This window comes from Mandrillus leucophaeus, unplaced genomic scaffold (genome assembly GCF_000951045.1).
Source record: "Mandrillus leucophaeus isolate KB7577 unplaced genomic scaffold, Mleu.le_1.0 Scaffold196, whole genome shotgun sequence".
In the NCBI taxonomy this organism is placed as follows: Eukaryota; Metazoa; Chordata; class Mammalia; order Primates; family Cercopithecidae; genus Mandrillus; species Mandrillus leucophaeus.
Window position 1 is genome coordinate 2,756,719 of NW_012101987.1, and position 18,217 is coordinate 2,774,935.

General features: G+C 42.5%; 2 protein-coding genes across 2 annotated transcripts in view; one reads left to right on the forward strand and one right to left on the reverse strand.

Annotated features, from left to right (window-relative positions):
* The window catches only part of LOC105538630 (zinc finger protein 430-like), a 26,060-nt gene extending 11,077 nt beyond the window's left edge, over positions 1–14,983 (reverse strand). The window contains 2 exon segments of the mRNA XM_011978529.1: positions 12,048–12,140; positions 14,757–14,983. Of these exon segments, the coding sequence (XP_011833919.1) occupies positions 12,048–12,140; positions 14,757–14,759 (96 nt within the window). The 5' untranslated portion in view covers positions 14,760–14,983.
* LOC105538628 (zinc finger protein 708) overlaps positions 1–18,217 on the forward strand; it is a 315,682-nt gene that overhangs the window by 244,769 nt on the left and 52,696 nt on the right. The window lies entirely within an intron of this gene.

Genomic DNA, 18,217 nt, shown 5'->3' on the forward strand with positions numbered 1-18,217 from the left:
GGGATATAGGAGAGAAATATTTTGCAGAGACCCTTGACTATCACAAGAATTTTTTAAAGTAGTTAAACTCATTAGGGGAAAGAAACACAAGCAGAGAAGTAAAGGTTTGCAAGGACTAAATGCATCGCACTCCAGGAGGCAGAGTGGACACAGCTCTTCATCTGAGACATGTTTAGCTGAGTGAAAAAAAAAAGCCATTTTTCCTCTTTCATCTTCTTTGGAAATGCTTTTCAGATGACATTCTCTGGAGAAGTTACGCCTGCATCTTGAAAAAATTCCTTTAAAGGTGTCAGCACCACCTGTTTACCTGCAAGCCTCACACCCACAGAAAAAATAAATAAGACCTGTAGAAAAAGCCCACCCATTTCTGTCCTTTATAGCAGCAGAGATTCAGGAACAATGAACTGCTTGATGAATATAAAAATATGTTTCTCTATTTCTGTCTTCAGGTGCCTGCCTTTGCCACAAACACCAGCAATTTCTGCTACAGTAATGGAAATATGGGTGACATTGACCTCTCCCTATCAAAACCAAACAGAACAGTACCTGTGACTACCTTTTAGTGCAAAGGTGGTACTTAACTCTCATGAATGTATCTTGAACCCCACACACTTGATTCTGGTCTCGCCTTAGAGTCACATGAGAAACAATTAAAACAACACAAATACTTTCACCTAGAACAATACACAGAATCTGTGGAAAGGGTACAAGTAAAGAGATTGCTGCAAATTGGCCATGTAATGCTAATGAGAAGCCTGGGCTGATAACCACTTAGCTAAGCATTGCCTCTCAAGCTTTAATGAACTCAAAAATCACTTGGTAATGTCAGTCCCACTTTATGTAATGTGATTCTGTAGGTTTGAAAAGGGTCCATGGATGGGTGTTTCAAACAAGTCCCCTGTCAATGCTGATGTTGCTCCCCCTGGGCTCATTATTAGCATTAGAGAAAACAGGCACAGCACAGTGTCCCTTACACTCCACACTCTTGTCACAATACAATATTTCTGATACACAAAGAAAGATAAAAAATGTAAAGTTTCATATTCTTTGATGGCTCTCTAAAGTTTACAGAGGACAGAGAAGGTAACAATGTCTGAATAAGTCTGCATTTAAAAAACAACAAGTACACATGAACTAATGCAATGTTTATTAAGCAGGTACTATGTGCTCAATAGTACGTTAGAGAGCACAGTGCTGGGAATAACACATTATGTGTTATTATTTGTTATTATGTCCTAATAACACCTTGAAAGTTCATAGTAAGTGTTCAATAATTCTCAGGATTTAGATAAAGGACCCAGAATTATTATTTTCTTCTCTGTTTCTCTGTCATTGATTCTCTTAAAAACATATGCACTAAAAGCTATATACAGACAGATGAAGATATATAGATAACTAAAAGCTAAATATACACAGATGAAGATATATAAAGAAACACATAGAAAGAGCTTAATGTAGTTTAGAGAAATTTTTTTGTGTTTATATTTACTTGTTCATGACTTGTAGAGCACCTACTGGATCTGCAGGAATAGAAAAGTTGCTAAATGGAATGTTTCTGTAAGTACTGGTTTTACTACAAAATTAAAAAATTAAGATCTTAAAATGTATAGTTTATTTTTCTTATGTATCTGTTTTTGGGTTTCAGGATATTGTGAGCACCAGCTCTAGAAAGTCAGTAGGATTTACCCCCGAAAACTTGAATCTTTATAAATCCATTTTGTAAGGAAAGACTCCAGAGTGGAGCCAGGCCTAAATAAGGCCTCCAAAAATGGTGAATCTGATCAGAACTGGGGCAGGGAAAAGAAACTAGGTAGAACTTGTTTTCTACATCACTAGGGTATTTCCAGTTTTGTTTTTCCTAACTTACCTAAGGAAAACTTAAATCCTGGCCTGGCACGGTGGCTCATACCTGTAATCCCAGCATTTTGGGAGGTCGAGGTGGGTGGATCGCCTGAGGTCGGGAGTTCAAGACCAGCCTGACCAACATGGAGAAACTCCGTCTCTACTAAAAATACAAAATTAGCTGGGGTGGTGGTGTACTCCTGTAATCCCAGCTACTTGGGAGGCTGAGGCAGGAGAATCGCTTGAACCCGGGAGGTGGAGGTTGAGGTGAGCCGAGATCGTGCCACTGCACTCCAGCCTGGGCAACAAGAGCAAAACTCTGTCTAAAAAAGAAAAAAAGAAAAAAGAAAAAAAAAAACCTTAAATCCCAGAGTTATGTAACACAATCTATTTTTGTCACTGCTGTCAATTTTATAACATATACTAATAAGCAATTTAAATGTTTAAATTTTAAAGTTTTCTAGGATAATTTTATTAGAAGATAAATATGTATTCTTAGAAAAGTAAAAGAAACACAAATAATAGTAACAACTCTTCAGTGCATAAATATACCTTCAGGTGATAACTTCAGAAGTCACAACAATATTAAAAAGAAGCGGACCAAGTTGTTTTTGCACACATCTATTCATTGTACCAACCACCTAATGCTTAATTCAAACTTGTATCCAGTTGCTGGTCTAGACTAAAATTTCCTGGATGGCAGGGACCTTGACCGCTTCATCTATTTTTTTGAATGATCGTATGAAACGGAAGCAATTAGTTTGTTTGGGTCACCAGATCTCCTCTTTTTCTTTCACCCCAGTACCAGAAAACTTGAGAAACTCTCATCTGGGTAACAACCGATGTTATCTCTTGGTTGTTATGAGGGAGAAAAAAACACAGGATATCTCCTTTCTCTTACAACAAGACAGAAACAGAATTAATCATTCTTGTTAACCTGATATAATTCTACCCTTGACATCCTCAAATGTCTTAAGGACACCCAGATGATTAGGAGAGGGTTCCCAGTGACCCAGGGCTGATGGCCCAGTGATAAGCCAGGCTGGAGAAACTCGGGTTGATTCTAAATAGACAATGGAACTGCCTTGCTGGAGCTCCAGAACCTGGATCCCCTATCCTGATTTGCTAGCTTTTGGGTAAGAAGATGGACAAGAATACTAAGCCTCTGGATCCTTTGTGGCCTTGATCTCTCACTCTTAAGATGCTTGTTTACACTTACAGATTCTGTCATCAGATTCTACTTACACCTAGAGCCTCTCACAGACTGTAGCAGGTCACTGAACAAGACTGAAAAGCTTAAAGAGCCATACTCTCAAATGGGGGATTTAAGATTTCTACACTGACATCTCATAATACAGAAAATGCCTTCTGTTGGTTTTCAGTACATTCTCAATTCAAAGTCTGGCCCTGTCTTGGAAATCCCAGGCAGAGGCCAGAACTTATGTGCAGATTCTAGGTGGGATCAACCTGACTCTGCATCCTTGGGTGTTACAGCAAGCAGAGTACAATCAAAGGAGAGATCCCTTCATACAGGCTGCTCTAGCACATTCTAAGTAATATGTCTACCTAAAAGAAAAAAACTGAGGCAACATGAATATCAGTAGAGAATTCATCTGGGCCAAGCTTGCAGATTGTAACCTTGGAGCAAAGATACATCCTCCAAAGACTGAACAAATAAGAAATTGGATCCCTGAATAGACCAGTAACAAGCTCCAAAACTGAGTTAGTAACAAATAGCCTACCCACCAAAAACATCAAAGAATCAGAAAAATTTACAGCTGAATTCCACCAGATGTAAAAATAAGAGTTGGTACCACTTCTAGTATTATTTCAAAAGATTGAGAAAAGGGGACTTCTTTCCAACTTATTCTATAAAAATAACATTATTCTGATACCAAACTCTGGCAAACAGAAAACAAAAAATAGAAAACTTGAGGCCAATATTCTTAATGGACATTGATGAAAATATCCTCAACAAAATACTGGCAAACCGAATCCAGGAGAACATCAAAAACCTAACACACTATGATCAACTTGGTTGTATCTCTGAAACAAAAGGTTGGTTCAACACACAATAAATGTTACTCATCATATAAGCAGAACTAAAGACAAAAACCACAAAGTTATTTCAATAGATGTTTTAAAAGCTTTCAATAGCCCGGGCATGGTGGCTCACACCTGTAATCACACCACTTTGGAAGGCCGAGGCAGGCGGATCATGAGGTCAGGAGTTCAAGACCAGTCTGACCAATATGGTAAAACCAATCTCTACCAAAAATACAAAAATTAGCCAGGTGTGGTGGCGTGCACTTGTAATCCCAGCTACTCAGGAGGGTGAGGCAGGAGAATAGCTTGAACCCGGGAGGTGGAGGTTGCAGTAAGCTGAGATCATGGCACAGCACTCCAGCCTGGGAAACAATGTGAGACAATGTCTCAAAAAAAAAAAAGAATGAAGCTGGAAGCATTACATTGCCCCTCTTCAAACTACATTATGGTAACCAAAGCAGCATTATACTGGCATAAAACCAGATTCATAGAACAATGCAACAGAATAGAGAGCCCAGAAATAATGCCACACACCTCCAACCATCTGATCTTTGATAAACCTGACAGGAATGTGAAAAGAAATCTGTATTTAATAAATGGTACTGGAATAACTAGTTAGCACTATGTAGAAGATTGAAACTGGCCCCCTTCCTTACACTATATATAAAAATCAACATGAATTGAAGACTTAAATGCAAAACTTAAAACATGCATGTTCATTTCACCACTGTCCACAATAACAAAGACATCAAATAAACCTAATTTCCTATTGTTGGTAGACTAGATTGAAAACATAGTATGGTAGCATGAGGTGGCTCACACTTGTAATCCCAGTGCTTTAGGAGATTAAGGCAGATGGAATGCCTTAGCTCAAGAGTTAAAGACCAGCCTGGGCAACATGGCAAAGCCGCATCTCTACAAAAAATAAAAAAATAAAAATTAGGCATGATGGTGTGAGCCTATAGTTCCAGTTACTTAAGGGGCTGAGGTAGGATTCCTTAAGCCTTGAGCCTTGGAGGTGGAGGCTGAAGTGAGCCAAGATTGCACCACTGCCCTCCATCCTGTGTGACAGAGTGAGACACTGTCTCCAAAAAACAAAATAAAGATTTAATCAAAGTAAAATATGGTACATAAAAATCATGGAAGACTATGTGGCCATATAAAAACAACACAAAGCTGGGTGCTGTGGCTCATGCCTGTAATCCCAGCACTTTGGGAGGCCAACGCAGGTGGATTACTTGAGATCAGGAGTTCAAGACCAACCTGGCCAATATACTAAAACCCTGTCTCTACTAAAAATACAAAAACTTAGCTGGGCATCGTGGCAAGTACCTGTAATCTCAGCTATTCGGGAGGCTGAGGCAGGAGAATCACTTGAACTTGGGAGGCAGAGGATGCAGCGAGCAGAGATCACGCCACTGCATTCCAGCCTAAGCAACAGAGTAAGAATTCGTCTGGCTGGGCGCGGTGGCTTATGTCTGTAATCCCAGCATTTTGGGAGGCCAAAGTGGGCAGATCACAAGGTCAGGAAATCGAGACCATCCTGACCAACGTGGTGAAACTCCGTTTCTACTAAAAATACAAAAATTAGTGGGGCTTGGTGGGGTACACCTGTAGTCCCAGCTACTCGGGAGGCTGCGGCAGAACTGCTTCAACCTGGGAGGCTAAGGTTTCAGTGAGCCAAGATCGCACCATTGCACTCCAACCTGGACAAGAGCAAAACTATGTCTCAAAAAAAAAAAAAAAAAAAAATTTGTCTCAAAAAACAAGCAAACAAACAAAAAACACCAAGATTAAGTCCTCTGCAGCAACATGGATGGAATTGGAGACCATTATTCTTAGAAAATTAATGCAAAACAGAAAACCAAATGCATGTCATCATTTATAAGGAAGAGCTAAATAATAAGAACACATGGACATAAAGAAGGAACAGTCACAGAGGCCTAGTTGAGGATGAAGGATAAAAGGACAAAGAGGATCAGAAAAAAATACCTCTTTGGTGCTATGCTTAGGAACTCACTGACAAAATAATCTACACCAAACCCCCATGAAACAATTTTACCTGTATAACAAACCTGCATGCGTATTCCTGAACCAAAAAGAAAAGAAAAGAAAAACCCATGAGTGCAGAAGAGCACAGTGTAACTGGAAAGAACTGTTTGTTCTACAGATAGTGGTCCCGGTGGGGCTGTACTCTGATTTATTTCTGTGTCCTTGCAGGTAGATGAGATTATGAACAGGTGCTCCATAATGCTAGGTAGATGGAGAAAACAGGTTACTGCTGCATATTCAGTGTCTGGGGGTGGGGATATGCCAGGAGACTTGTAGACACTTTTGTGGCTTTTTGGCAAGAAACACTAGGATCAAAAATGCTGTGATGAAGTTCCCGATGGTAGTGCCTAGTCCTGGGAGGACTGTGGACACATCAATGTCTAATGGGTGTGTTTGTGAGTGGGTGGGAATCCTGTGGTGGCAGCTGTGAGACAAGGGAGTCTGTCATTAGAGCTCCTTTCCTCCGAGTTTTCATTCTCTCACCCTAAGAGAAGACCTGGAATCACAAGACAATGGGCAGTGGGACAGTCTGTACAGAACAGAGCCTTCCATTTTCAGACACCTACAGTTCCATTGCAGGCCACGCCTCTGTGATATTTTTCTTCTGGCACCAAATCTGTAGAGTTTGCTGAATACCAAGCAATTCTCTAACACCAACTCGGTGTGTAATATTTGAATTCTGACACCACCCAGGGTCAGCACAGACGCTGATTCCAGGGGCTCAGTCTCACAACACTGTCCTCACTGCAGATGCCAGTCACAAACCCCATAGGCCCATCTGTCTGTCTGAGCTACTGTTTAAACATTGGGGACTCTTTCTCAAGTTCAATTATCTGATCGAGCTACTCACAGAACTCAGGAAAACACTGTAGTTATGTTTACCAGTTTATTATAAAATATACAACTGATGAAAAGTCAAATGGAAGAAATGTATAGGACAAGAACAGTTTATAGAAAGAAATACCCTTCCCATTATGACTTAGATGGTGCTCTCTTTTCTTATTTATTACATAGCCAGACACAGACTCTGTCAGAGGTGCACAGCCTCCATTTTGAATAGGGGCTGAGTAAAATAAGGCTGAGACCTACTGGGTGGGCTACATTTCCAGATGGTTAGGCATTCTGAGTCACAAGATGAGATAGGAGGTCAGCACAAGATACAGGTCACAAAGACCTGGCTGATAAAATAGCTTGCAGTAAAGAAGCAGGATAAAATCCACCAAAACCAAAATGGTGATGAGAGTGACTTCTGGTCATTCTCCTGCTACGCTCCCACCAGTGCCATGAGAGGTTACAAATGCCATGGCAACATCAGGATGTTACATCGTAAAGGTCTAAAAAGGAGATATATAAATAATCCACCCTTTATTTGGCATATAATTTAAAAATAACCATAAAAATACACAACCAGCCTATGGAGAAAGCCATTTCTTTTATTTCTTTACTTTCTTAATAAATTTGCTTTCATTTTATGACTTGCCCTGAATTCTTTCTTGAGCAAGATACTAGAACCCTCTCTTGGGGTCTGAATCAAGACTTCTTTCTGGTAACATTTTCCTGGCAACCACAAAAGGACTGTACTTAAGAGACCTCTGTCCCTGCCCCCAAAAAATTATCTGTGGATACCAACTGGCTGACTTTGAGTCCCTATACCTGGATAAAGGATGAGATTAGGTTGGAGGCACAACTTAGGAAAGTCAGAGTCTCTTCTAAGACAGCGTGGGTTAAAGGAGCCTCTTAAAGAAGGCAAGGATGCTTGACTGTACTTGGATTCAAGGTCCAACTTAGGAAGTTTATAGTCCTTCCTAAGATTTAGGTTAGAAACCCCTCTCAGCAAAGTCCCTCTCAGCTAAGAAATGGTTTCACACTACTGGATGTTAATTGCTATTCTTTTAGATTAATCTGTCTTGCACTCTTTGCTGGTGCCTATGAGTGACAGAATTAGGCATCCATAGGACCAAGGGATATGGGGAGCTTTTTCTCCTCTAAAAGGGGAAACCTGAGAGCTGATGGGACTTCTGGAAATGATCCTTTTGCTACCAAGAAGCGGCTGCCTGAATTTGTCAAATATATTGCAGTTGTACTTTTTGTGTAGAAATGCAGGATAAACTTTCTGGATGTTTCCTATTCTTTTTTTTTTTTTTTTTTTTTTTGAGATGGAGTCTCCCTGTCACCCAGACTAGAGTGCAGTGGTGCGATCTTGGCTCACTGCAACCTCTGCCTCCTGGGTTCAAGTGATTCTCCTGCCTCAGCCTCCTGAGTACCTGGGATTATAGGCACGCCCCACCACGCCTGGCTAATTTTTTGTATTTTTGGTAGAGACAGGGTTTCGTCATGTTGGCCAGACTGGTCTTGAACTCCTGACCTCAAGCGACCCGCCCACCTCAGCCTCCCAAAGTGCTGGGATTACAGGCATGAGCTACCACACCCAACCTACCCAACCTAGATGTTTTCTTAAATTAAACACTAATTAATCTTAGACAGAACCCCTTTTTTGAAACTCAGAGTTATGAATGGCCCTCACCATACTGATGAGTTTTGACTGAGCTCCGGTCTACCTCAAATACAAAAGACTCTAATAGTTAAGGAAGAATATCATTGCCCCTATACAGCATGAAGTAGTTACAGAAGATGACTTTTCATCCCTCTTGTGATTAAGGGGGTTTTTTGTACAAAAGAGGGGAGAAATGTCAGAGGCGTATTGAACCAGGGCAAATCCATTTTGAATAGGGGGTGGTTAAATAGGGCTGAGACCTACTAGGCTGAATTCCCACATAGTTAGGCATTCTAAGTCACAGGATAAGATAGGAGGTCAGCACAGGATACAGGTCATAAAGACCTGGCTAGCAAAACAGCTTGCAGTAAAGCAGCAGCATAAAACCCAACAAAACCAAGATGGCAATGAGTGTGACCTCTGGTCATCCTCACTGCTGCGCTCCCACCAGTGCCATGACAGTTTACAAATGCCATAAAAACATCAGGAAGTTACCCTATATGGTTTAAAATTGGGATAATAATCCACCCCTTGTTTAGCCATCACGGTGAAACCCGTCTCTACTAAAAATACAAAAATAATTTAGCTGGGTGTGGTGGTGGATGGCTGTAGTCCCAGTCAGTCAGGAGGCTGAGGCAGGAGAATGGCTTGAACCTGGGAGGCAGAAGCTGCTGTGAGTGGAGATCATGCCACTGCCCTCCAGCCTCACAACAGAGCAAGATTGCATCTCAAAAAAAAAAAAGAAAGAACCATAAAATGGGCAACCAGTAGGCCTCCGGACTGCTCTGCCTCTGGATTAAGCAATTCTTTTATTTCTTTACTTTCTTAATAAACTTGCTTTCATTTTACTCCATGAACTCACCCAGAATTCTTCTCTAGAGTGAAATCCAAGGACCCTCTCTTGAGGTTTGGACTCGGACCCTTTTTTGGTAAAAACTTGGCACCTTTTCTTCTTTTTCTCATTGAAAGAGTCAGCTGTATTTGTCTTCAGTGGTCTAAATAAAATTTTTCAGACTACTGAATTTTGAGCTACCCTCAATCTGAGCTATTATACCATGTCATTCTACATGCCTCCTAAGAACATGCTGACTTCAGGATAAAACATTCTCTGATCTGAAATCTGATTTTTAACCCCCCATTTGCCATTCCCCTCCATACTTTCTAATCTTGTAGGCTCCACTCTATGAAAAACAGCCCTTGTCTACCTAAAATTGCATTCCTTAAAGTTTTTATAATTGGTATTCCTCCTGTTGCAATCCTCTTTTTGAATTCTTTTTTTTTTTTTGAGACGGATTCTCGCTCTATTGCCCAGGCTGGAGTGCAGTGGCATGATCTCAGCTCACTGCAACCTCCGTCTCCTGGGTTCAAGCATTTCTTCTGTCTCACCCTCCTAAGTAGCTGGAACTACAGGTGCACGTCTCCACGCCTGGATAATTTTTGTATTTTTAGTAGAGATGGGGTTTCACCATATTAGTCAGGCTGGTTTCGAACTCCTGACATCAGGTGGTATGCCCGCCTCAGCCTCACAAAGTCCTGGGATTACAGATGTGAGCTACCATGCCCGGCTCTAGAATTCAATTTTTTTTTTTTTTTGAAATGGAGCCTCACTCTGTCACCCAGTCTGGAGTGCAGTGGCATCGTGTCAGCTCACTGCAACCTCTGACTCCTGGGTTCAACCATTTCTCCTCTCTCAGCCTCCAGAATAGCTGGGATTACAGGAACCCACCACCATGCCCAGTTAATTTTTGTATTTTTAGTAGAGATAGGGTTTCACCATATTGGTCGGGCTGGTCTCAAACTCCTGACCTCAGGTGATCTGCCCACCTTGGTCTCCCAAAGTGCAGGGTCTGAGCCACCGTGCCTGGGTCTGGAATTCAAATTTTTTAACAGAAATCTAACTTTGTAACATATTACAAAGTCTAGAAACTGCCTTAAAACAATAACAACTTCATGGTCAGTAAGACCCTCCCAGTCCCCTTTTGTCTTAACCTTAACTCATCTGCCTGTAGCTTTCCAGGATTCTGTAGCTTCTCTCAGCAGAAAGGCTTCTTCCATGACTGGAGTGAGCAGGCTGGAACACCTGCAGGAGAGGCTCTCCAGAAAAAACTAACTGGACCTTTAATAACCTCCTTTTGCAGTCTCAATATGAGCTTTAGCTCTGAGTCACTGGGCTCAAGCTTTAATTTCCATGTTAGAGTTACTCACTTGGTTTTTGAAACTAAGTGTTTGAAAAATCCAAAAAAATTACTCAAACACAGTGTTCATATAAGGGAAGAAAATTTTAAGGTGCTTACATTTTATACCTTAATAAGAAAAGCAAGAGTATTTCTTTCAGAAAATAAATGTATTATTTTATTAATTCCATTAAAAATCATGCAGCAAACATTTAGTCACGTGGAAACACTTCTAGGCAGTACCAAGTTTCATCTCATAAAATTTAGCATAAAACTCAGAAATCAAGATAACAGAATTCAAACAGAGATATTCGCTGTCAAAAATTTACCCTGAGAAAAAAAGGAACTGATGTTTTTATGAATCTATGTAACTCACCAATTATCCACCACATTTTCTTGTGGAAATGTATTCATTTTCTACAGCAAAAATGGAATAGAGATTTTTCCTCTTCTTTTTTGGTAGCATTCTAAAAGCTAAGCCTTGAAATTCTATTTGAAATCACCCAGCCATAAAAAAACCACACCTGAGAAAATTTGTAAACTCACTCTGGGAAAGAAAAAGGTAAGTGAAAATTTTTGACAAATGAAATACATGATTAATTTTTTTTGAAACCCACATCTTTTATGCCCTTTGTCAATATTTTTCTACCTTTCAAGCCCTACTAATATAACGCAAGTTACAGCTAAAAAACTGAGGTGAAAATAAGTGAACAAATCTCAAGGTGGACAAATCTAGGAATGGCAGTGCTGGTTACATAACAGATGTGTCTGACTCATGTTTCAAGTCAGGTCATTCAACTACTGGAGAGATCCTTCCACCCACTCCTGCTCACTTATGTGCTCAAGAACCACCCATTCAGGAGACACTGCACCATTTCTCGGTGACTGTCCCAGGTGCATTTTACTTTGCAAGCTCTTACGCCATCTCACTGGAGTCAGTTTGTTGTTGTTTTTGTTGTTTGTCTTTTGGGATACTAGTTTTTGGTCACATATTTTTCACTTTTTTTTTTACTTTTTCTTTTACTATATTTATTTCACTATTCTGCTCCCTTACAGAATCCAGGGGGCAGAAATCATTTCTGTGTTTTCCCCTCACTACCAGCATCTCATTGGCTGACAAGCAATTTATCTCCATGAAATGGAAGCTGGGTTGACAGAAGACAATTTATTCATTATTAGAATAATTATTATTATTACTATTAGGAGACGGAGTTTCGCTCTTGCTGCCCAGGCTAGAGTGCAATGGCAGGATCTCAGCTCACCGCAACCTCTTCCTCCCAGGTTCAAGTGATTGTCCTGCATCAGCAACCCTGAGTAGCTGGAAATTCAGGCATGCACCACCAAGCCCAGCTAAGTTTTTTGTATTTTTAGTAGAGACAGGGTTTCCTCATGTTTGTCAAGCTGGTCCCGAAGACAATTTTAACATATCACGGGGTTACCTTTTCAAAATAAGAGTACTCCAGAAGATTCCTCTCAGACCCAGGGTATCCACTTGCCCCCTTGACAGGATACACTCCATATCTCAGGTCGTCCTATGGGAGAAAATAAACCAGAGCTGATATCCACTAGACACTCCAGTTGACATAACCATGGCAGATATCTCAGTTTATCCCCAGATAATACTGAAACCCAGGACCAGGAAAAAACTAAATGGTGGCTGAGGACACATCACCCCATAAATTTTCCAAAGTGGAACTCTGACCCAAAAAAATTCTGATAACATCTCTGTGCCTAAAAAGATAAAAGGAAAAAACACACTGAGATTTTTTGCAATACAGTGTGAGGGGATTATCATGTGCTTTCTTTTCATGGAAAATATTTATAAACAGATAACAAATCTTCTTAAAAGCACCATTTGTCTGGGTGTGGTGGCTCACGCCTGTAATCCCCACACTTTGGGAGGCCAAGGCGGGCAGATCACCTGAGGACAGGAGTTCGAGACCAGCCTGATCAACATGGAGAAACCCCATCTCTATTAAAAATACAAAATTAGCTGGGCATGGTGGCACATGCCTGTAATCCCAGCTACTCCAAGGCTGAGGCAGGAGAATCGCTTGAACCCGGGAGGCGGAGGTTGAGGTGAGCCGGGATCTGCCACTGCACTGCAGCCTGGGCAACAAGAGCAAAACTCCCTCTCAAAAAACAAACAAACAAAAAAACCCAAAAACCCCATTTATGCAGGGCGCAGTGGCTCACGCCTGTAATTCCAGCACTTTGGGAGGCCAAGGCAGGTGGATCACCTGAGGTAGGGAGTTCCTGACCAGCCTGACCAACGTGGAGAAACCTTATCTCTTTTTTAAAAAACACAAAATCAGCCGGGCATGGTGGGGTATGCCTGTAATCCCAGCTACTCGGGAGGCTGAGGTATGAGAACCTCTTGAACCTGGAGGCAGAGGTTGCAGTGAGCCCAGTACGCACCTTTGCACTCTAGCCTGGGCAACAAGAGCGAAACTCCGTCAAAAAAAAAAAAAAAAAAAGCACCATTTAATGCTTTGCCAAAAAATAATTAACATATGGTATAAAAAGTACACTACAAAATACGTGGCCAGGCGCGGTGGCTCACGCCTGTAATCCCAGCACTTTGGGAAGCCGATACGGACGGATCACCTGAGGTCAAGAGTTCGAGACCAGCCTGTCCAACATGGTGAAACCCCGTCTTTACAAAAAACACAAAAATTAGCCGAGTATGATGGCGCGCGCCTATAATCCCAGCTACTAGGGAGGCTGGGGCGGGAGAATTGTTTAAATCCGGGAGGCGGAGGTTATGGTGAGCAGAGATGGTGCCATTGCACTCCAGCCTGGGAGACAGAGGGAGACTCCATCTCAAAAACAAAACAAAACAAAAAAAACACAAATATATGACAACATGAATTAGGGAGGAAAAGCTGGCATTTGGGAACTCCAGAAGAAACTGAAAATTTAGTATCTTCCTGCAAGCCAGAATGAGGCTGGAGTAATGAGGGATGGGGGTTAGACTTAAGACCCTGCTTGGGACCCAGGTGAAAAATACAGCAGAAAATCACTTCCCTGTGGAGTGTGAAAATAATTAAGTGGCAGGCAATTAGACTGACATGTCTCTAGTCCCTGGGTTCCTACTTTAATTAAAAAATGTAACTCAGGCGCATTATTTTTAATTACTACATTAAGAGAAACAAAATTCAGGCTTCAACTATAAACTGCCAATTGAGCTGCAATTACATAACCAGGAAATTTTCACCTTTAATGTACAAATTAAGAAACCACATAACTGTACCTAACTTATTACTAAATTTGGTTTTCTTCATCATGCATTTTACAAAAGACTTTCTTTCAAGCCTCTCCCATAGACCACAAACTACAAACCATAGCTCGGTGCTCTACAATTCTAGAACCATTCTTTGATTAAATTATTTATTTATTTATTTATTTATTTATTTATTTATTTAGAGGCAGTCTCGCTCTGTCGCCCAGGCTGAAGTGCAGTGGCGCGATCTTGGCTCACTGCAAGCTTTGCCTCCTGGGTTCAAGCCATTTTCCTGCCTCAGTCCCCCAGGTAGCTGGGACTACAGACGCCTGCCACTACGCCCGGCTCATTTTTTGTATTTTCAGTAGAGACGGGGATTCACGGTGTTAGCCAGGATGTTCTCGATCTCCTGACCTCGTGATCCGCCCGCCTCGGCCTTCCAAAGTGCTGGGATCACAGGCGTGAGCCACAGCGCCCGGCCTAGAACCACTCTTCGATTAAATTCTTTTAATATTTTTGCAGTGACTCCCACTAACTTTTAATAGGAGAAAATAGGAACTGGGAACCCCACGGAACAAAGTTCTTCCCATTCATGAACCAAATCAGGATTCTCCCCCGACGACCCTCTCATAGTCCCTGCACAATCCGGTAGAGAAGCGGCGCTGCGAATGCAGAGATCCCCAGAGACGGCTCCAGGAAAGGCCACAGTCACTATGCAGGGAAGAGACAGGACACCTGGGGGCCCGGCTGTCGGTGCAACCGCCATCTTATGGCTGAAGGCGACTGAGGCCGAGCCGGGCAAGGAGAACTCGGGGCACAGATTGTGAAGCCGACTACAGGGAGGCCCGAGTCCGGCCACAGCCACTTTCCACCGGTTTCAACCAGCCCTTCCCCTCTCTCGGGATGTAGGACTCCGCACTCTCACCATTTCTAGGCTTCCAGGGGGTCCCGGCGTCTTAGCTGTGGATTCCCAATACCTGCAGGTCACAGGGCTACACAGGCTGGGCCTCTAGGAGCAGAGGACACAGCAGTGAAGACGAGACGCGGCGCTCCAGCTGCAGCTAGAGACAAAGAATCCGACAAATCCCGCCACATCCCGGAAGCCGTCCTCTCCGCTCAAGCTGCGTGCCTGATTGGACAGTTCCCAGCCCAGCTTCGCTGATTGGATAGCGTTTAAAACCCCACCCTCTCAGGCCCTGACTGACAGAAGATGTAATTAGATGCTGGGCTGAATGCAGGAAGAGTGACCGTCTAGGCTGCAGCCTTTTCAGGCAGGGCTTCCTCCCTGAGCTGATAGGCCCACCCCAAAGGGTATTTGCTTCAATCTTGTGTATAAAGTCATATGCATTTGTAAATACTACATCATATGACTATACATAAATGAAAAGGATATAATAACAAAGGTTTTTAAATTTCAGGTTTTTTACCTTCCTGGCTTATGGTCCTTTGAGCAGGCAGCCTGAGATTTTAAAAAGGAGGTAATCCTCTGAAATAAAATATGAGCCACATGTGAATTTTGAATTTTCTCGTAGCCAAACTAGAAAATCAAAAAGAAACAAAGGGTCAGGCGCGGTGGCTCACGCCTGTAATCCCAGCATTTGGGGAGTACAAGGCGGGCGGATCAAGAGGTCAGGAGTTTGAGACTAGCCTGGATAACAGGGTGAAACCCCGTCTCTACTAAAAATACAAAAATTAGCCAGGCGTGGTGGCGGGCGTCTGTAATCCCAGTTACTCAGGAGGCCGAGGCAGGAGAATTGCTTGAACCCGGGAGGCGAAGGAGGTTGCAGTGAGCCAAGATCGCACCACTGCACTCCAGCCTGGGCAGACAGAGCAAGACTCCGTGTCTCGGTGGGGAAGAAAATAAAGAAAAGAAACCAAGAGGCCAGGCGCGGTGGCTCACACCTGTAATCCCAGCACTTTGGGAGGCCAAGGCTGGTGGATCACGAGATCAAGAGATCGAGACCCTCCTGGCCAACATGGTGAAACCTTGTCTCTACTAAAAAAAAATACAAAAATTAGCTGGGTGTGGTGGTGCGCACCTGTAGTCCCAGCTACTTGGTAGACTGAGGCAGGAGAATCGCTTAAACCCGGGAAGCAGAGGTTGCAGTGAGCCAAGATGGCGCCACTGCACTCCAGCCTGGTGACAGAGACTCCCTCTCAAACAACAACAACAAGGAACAGGTTGAATTGATTGTAACAATGTAATTAACCTAATATATACAAAATATTATCATTTTAATGTATGAGGAATATGTAATTATTAATGAAGTATATAAATATTTGCAACTAAATTTTTTAAAATAACTCTGTATTTTACCTTTCTAGCATATCGCTGTTCAGACCAGGCACATTCCAGACACCCAGGAGCTACACATAGCAACTCTGATGTCAGTGGTGTGAAGGGCCAGAGGCTAAGGAAGGGCCTCTCCCTACTAACATCTGTCTTCAGTTCTGAGGTTGGAACAGATAGTGGCCATAGAAGGAGCTGAGGCAGCAGAAATAAAATAACCACAGGTAAACTACGGCTTACCACCTGTTGCCCACCTCTCTTTTAGAGATTAGGCTGTGAACATAGGATGATGGCGCTTAGGAGAAAAAAACTCTGTGTCTTCAGTTCTGCCCACACTCTTGAATTCCAATGTTTAGATACGGAGAAAATAGATTACAGGCAAACTTATTTTGCTAATTGGCCTTGACCCTAATTGCAAGGCTGTGGTTATCTGCTTTCTCCTGTGGTGTGGGAACTATGCGAATATAAACACCAATCACATGCATACATGTCTACCTGTATTTCTGCATTACCCAACATTCTCTTTCAAGACATCCTACTTTAAATTAGGGGAAGAAATCAGTACCTAGAGGCTGCCCACTGTTAGAAGGCAACAAGTAATCAACTTGTCACTAAATCCTGGCATCCTATCTGCACTGGGTGCATGTATTAGTTAGCTATTGCAGCATAACAAATCACCCAAAACTTACTAGTTTATAATTAAGATGGTCAGTCATTTAGGCTGGGCTGAGTGCGGCCATTATTCTGGTATCAGCTGAGCTCTTTCAGATTTGTATCATCAGCTGCTTGTCGACTAGCCAGCTGTACTTCTGGGGGTGATCTTCTGCTTCTGGGGCTGTCAACAGGGGCACTTTGCTTCTCCTCCCCATGGTATCTTATTTTTCAGCTTGCTAACATGGGCTTTATTCATGGAGATTGCAGCATTCTGAACGAAAAATAGAAGCATTCAAAACCATTTGTGCCTGGCCGCAAACTAGCCCACTGTCATGTTCACAAGTTTCTACCACCCTGAGCAAATAAAGTCAGCCAGATCTAGGGTTTGGAAGACAGATTCTGGATCTTGATGGAAACAGCTGTAAAAGTACTGGACAATGGGCACAGATACAAGAGGGAAGAAAAATTGCTGCCATTTTGCAATCAGTGTCAGTCCACCTTTTTTGCATATGTGGTATATAGTACTTCTCCATATCAACAAACATGTCCAAAGACCCACGAGTGCTAAGTGACTGGGCTAAGACTCAGGATCAACTTTATCTGACGCCAAAGCCCATGCACCTCCATAGATCATGCTACTAAAGTAACTGCCCTGCCCTAGACCCTTGAAATCCTGGAGAGTGACACTTCTACAGAATAAGTCAGATTCCTTTTAGGTTTGTGTTCATATACTACTGTTTATCACTGGAAAAATCCTCTTAAGAAATTGCAGAAGAGGCCAGGCGCAGCAACTCATGCCTGTAATCACTGAACTTTGAGAGGCCGAGGTGGGTGGATCATGAGGTCAGGAGTTCAAGAGCATGGTGAAACCCTGTCTCTACTGAAAATACAAAAATTAGCCAGGCGTGGTGGTGTGCACCTGCAATTCCAACTACTCAGAAGGCTGAGGCAGGAAAATTACTTGAACCAGGGAGGCAGAGGTTGCAGTGAGCTGAGATTGTGCCACTGCATTCCAGACTGGGCAGCAGAGCCAGACTCTGTATCAAAAAAAAAAAAAAAAAAAAAAAAATTGCAGAAGAACACAGAGGCTTACACCTATATTTTTAGCACTTTGGGAGGCTGAGATGGGAGAATTATGGGAGCTCAGGCGTTCCAGTGCAACCTGAGCAACATAATAAGATTTTGCTTTCATGACAAAAATGAAGACATTAGCCAGCCATGGTGGTTGGTGCATGCCTGTAGTTGCAGCTAGTTAGGTGGCAGAGGTAGGAGGATTGCTTGAGCCTGGAAGGTCCAGGCTGCAGTGAGCCAAGATTGGTTACACCACTGTAACCAGAACTGGGAGATAGAGTGAGACTCTGTTTCAAGAAAAAAAAAAAGGCCGGGCGCGGTGGCTCAAGCCTGTAATCCCAGCACTTTGGGAGGCCGAGACGGGCGGATCA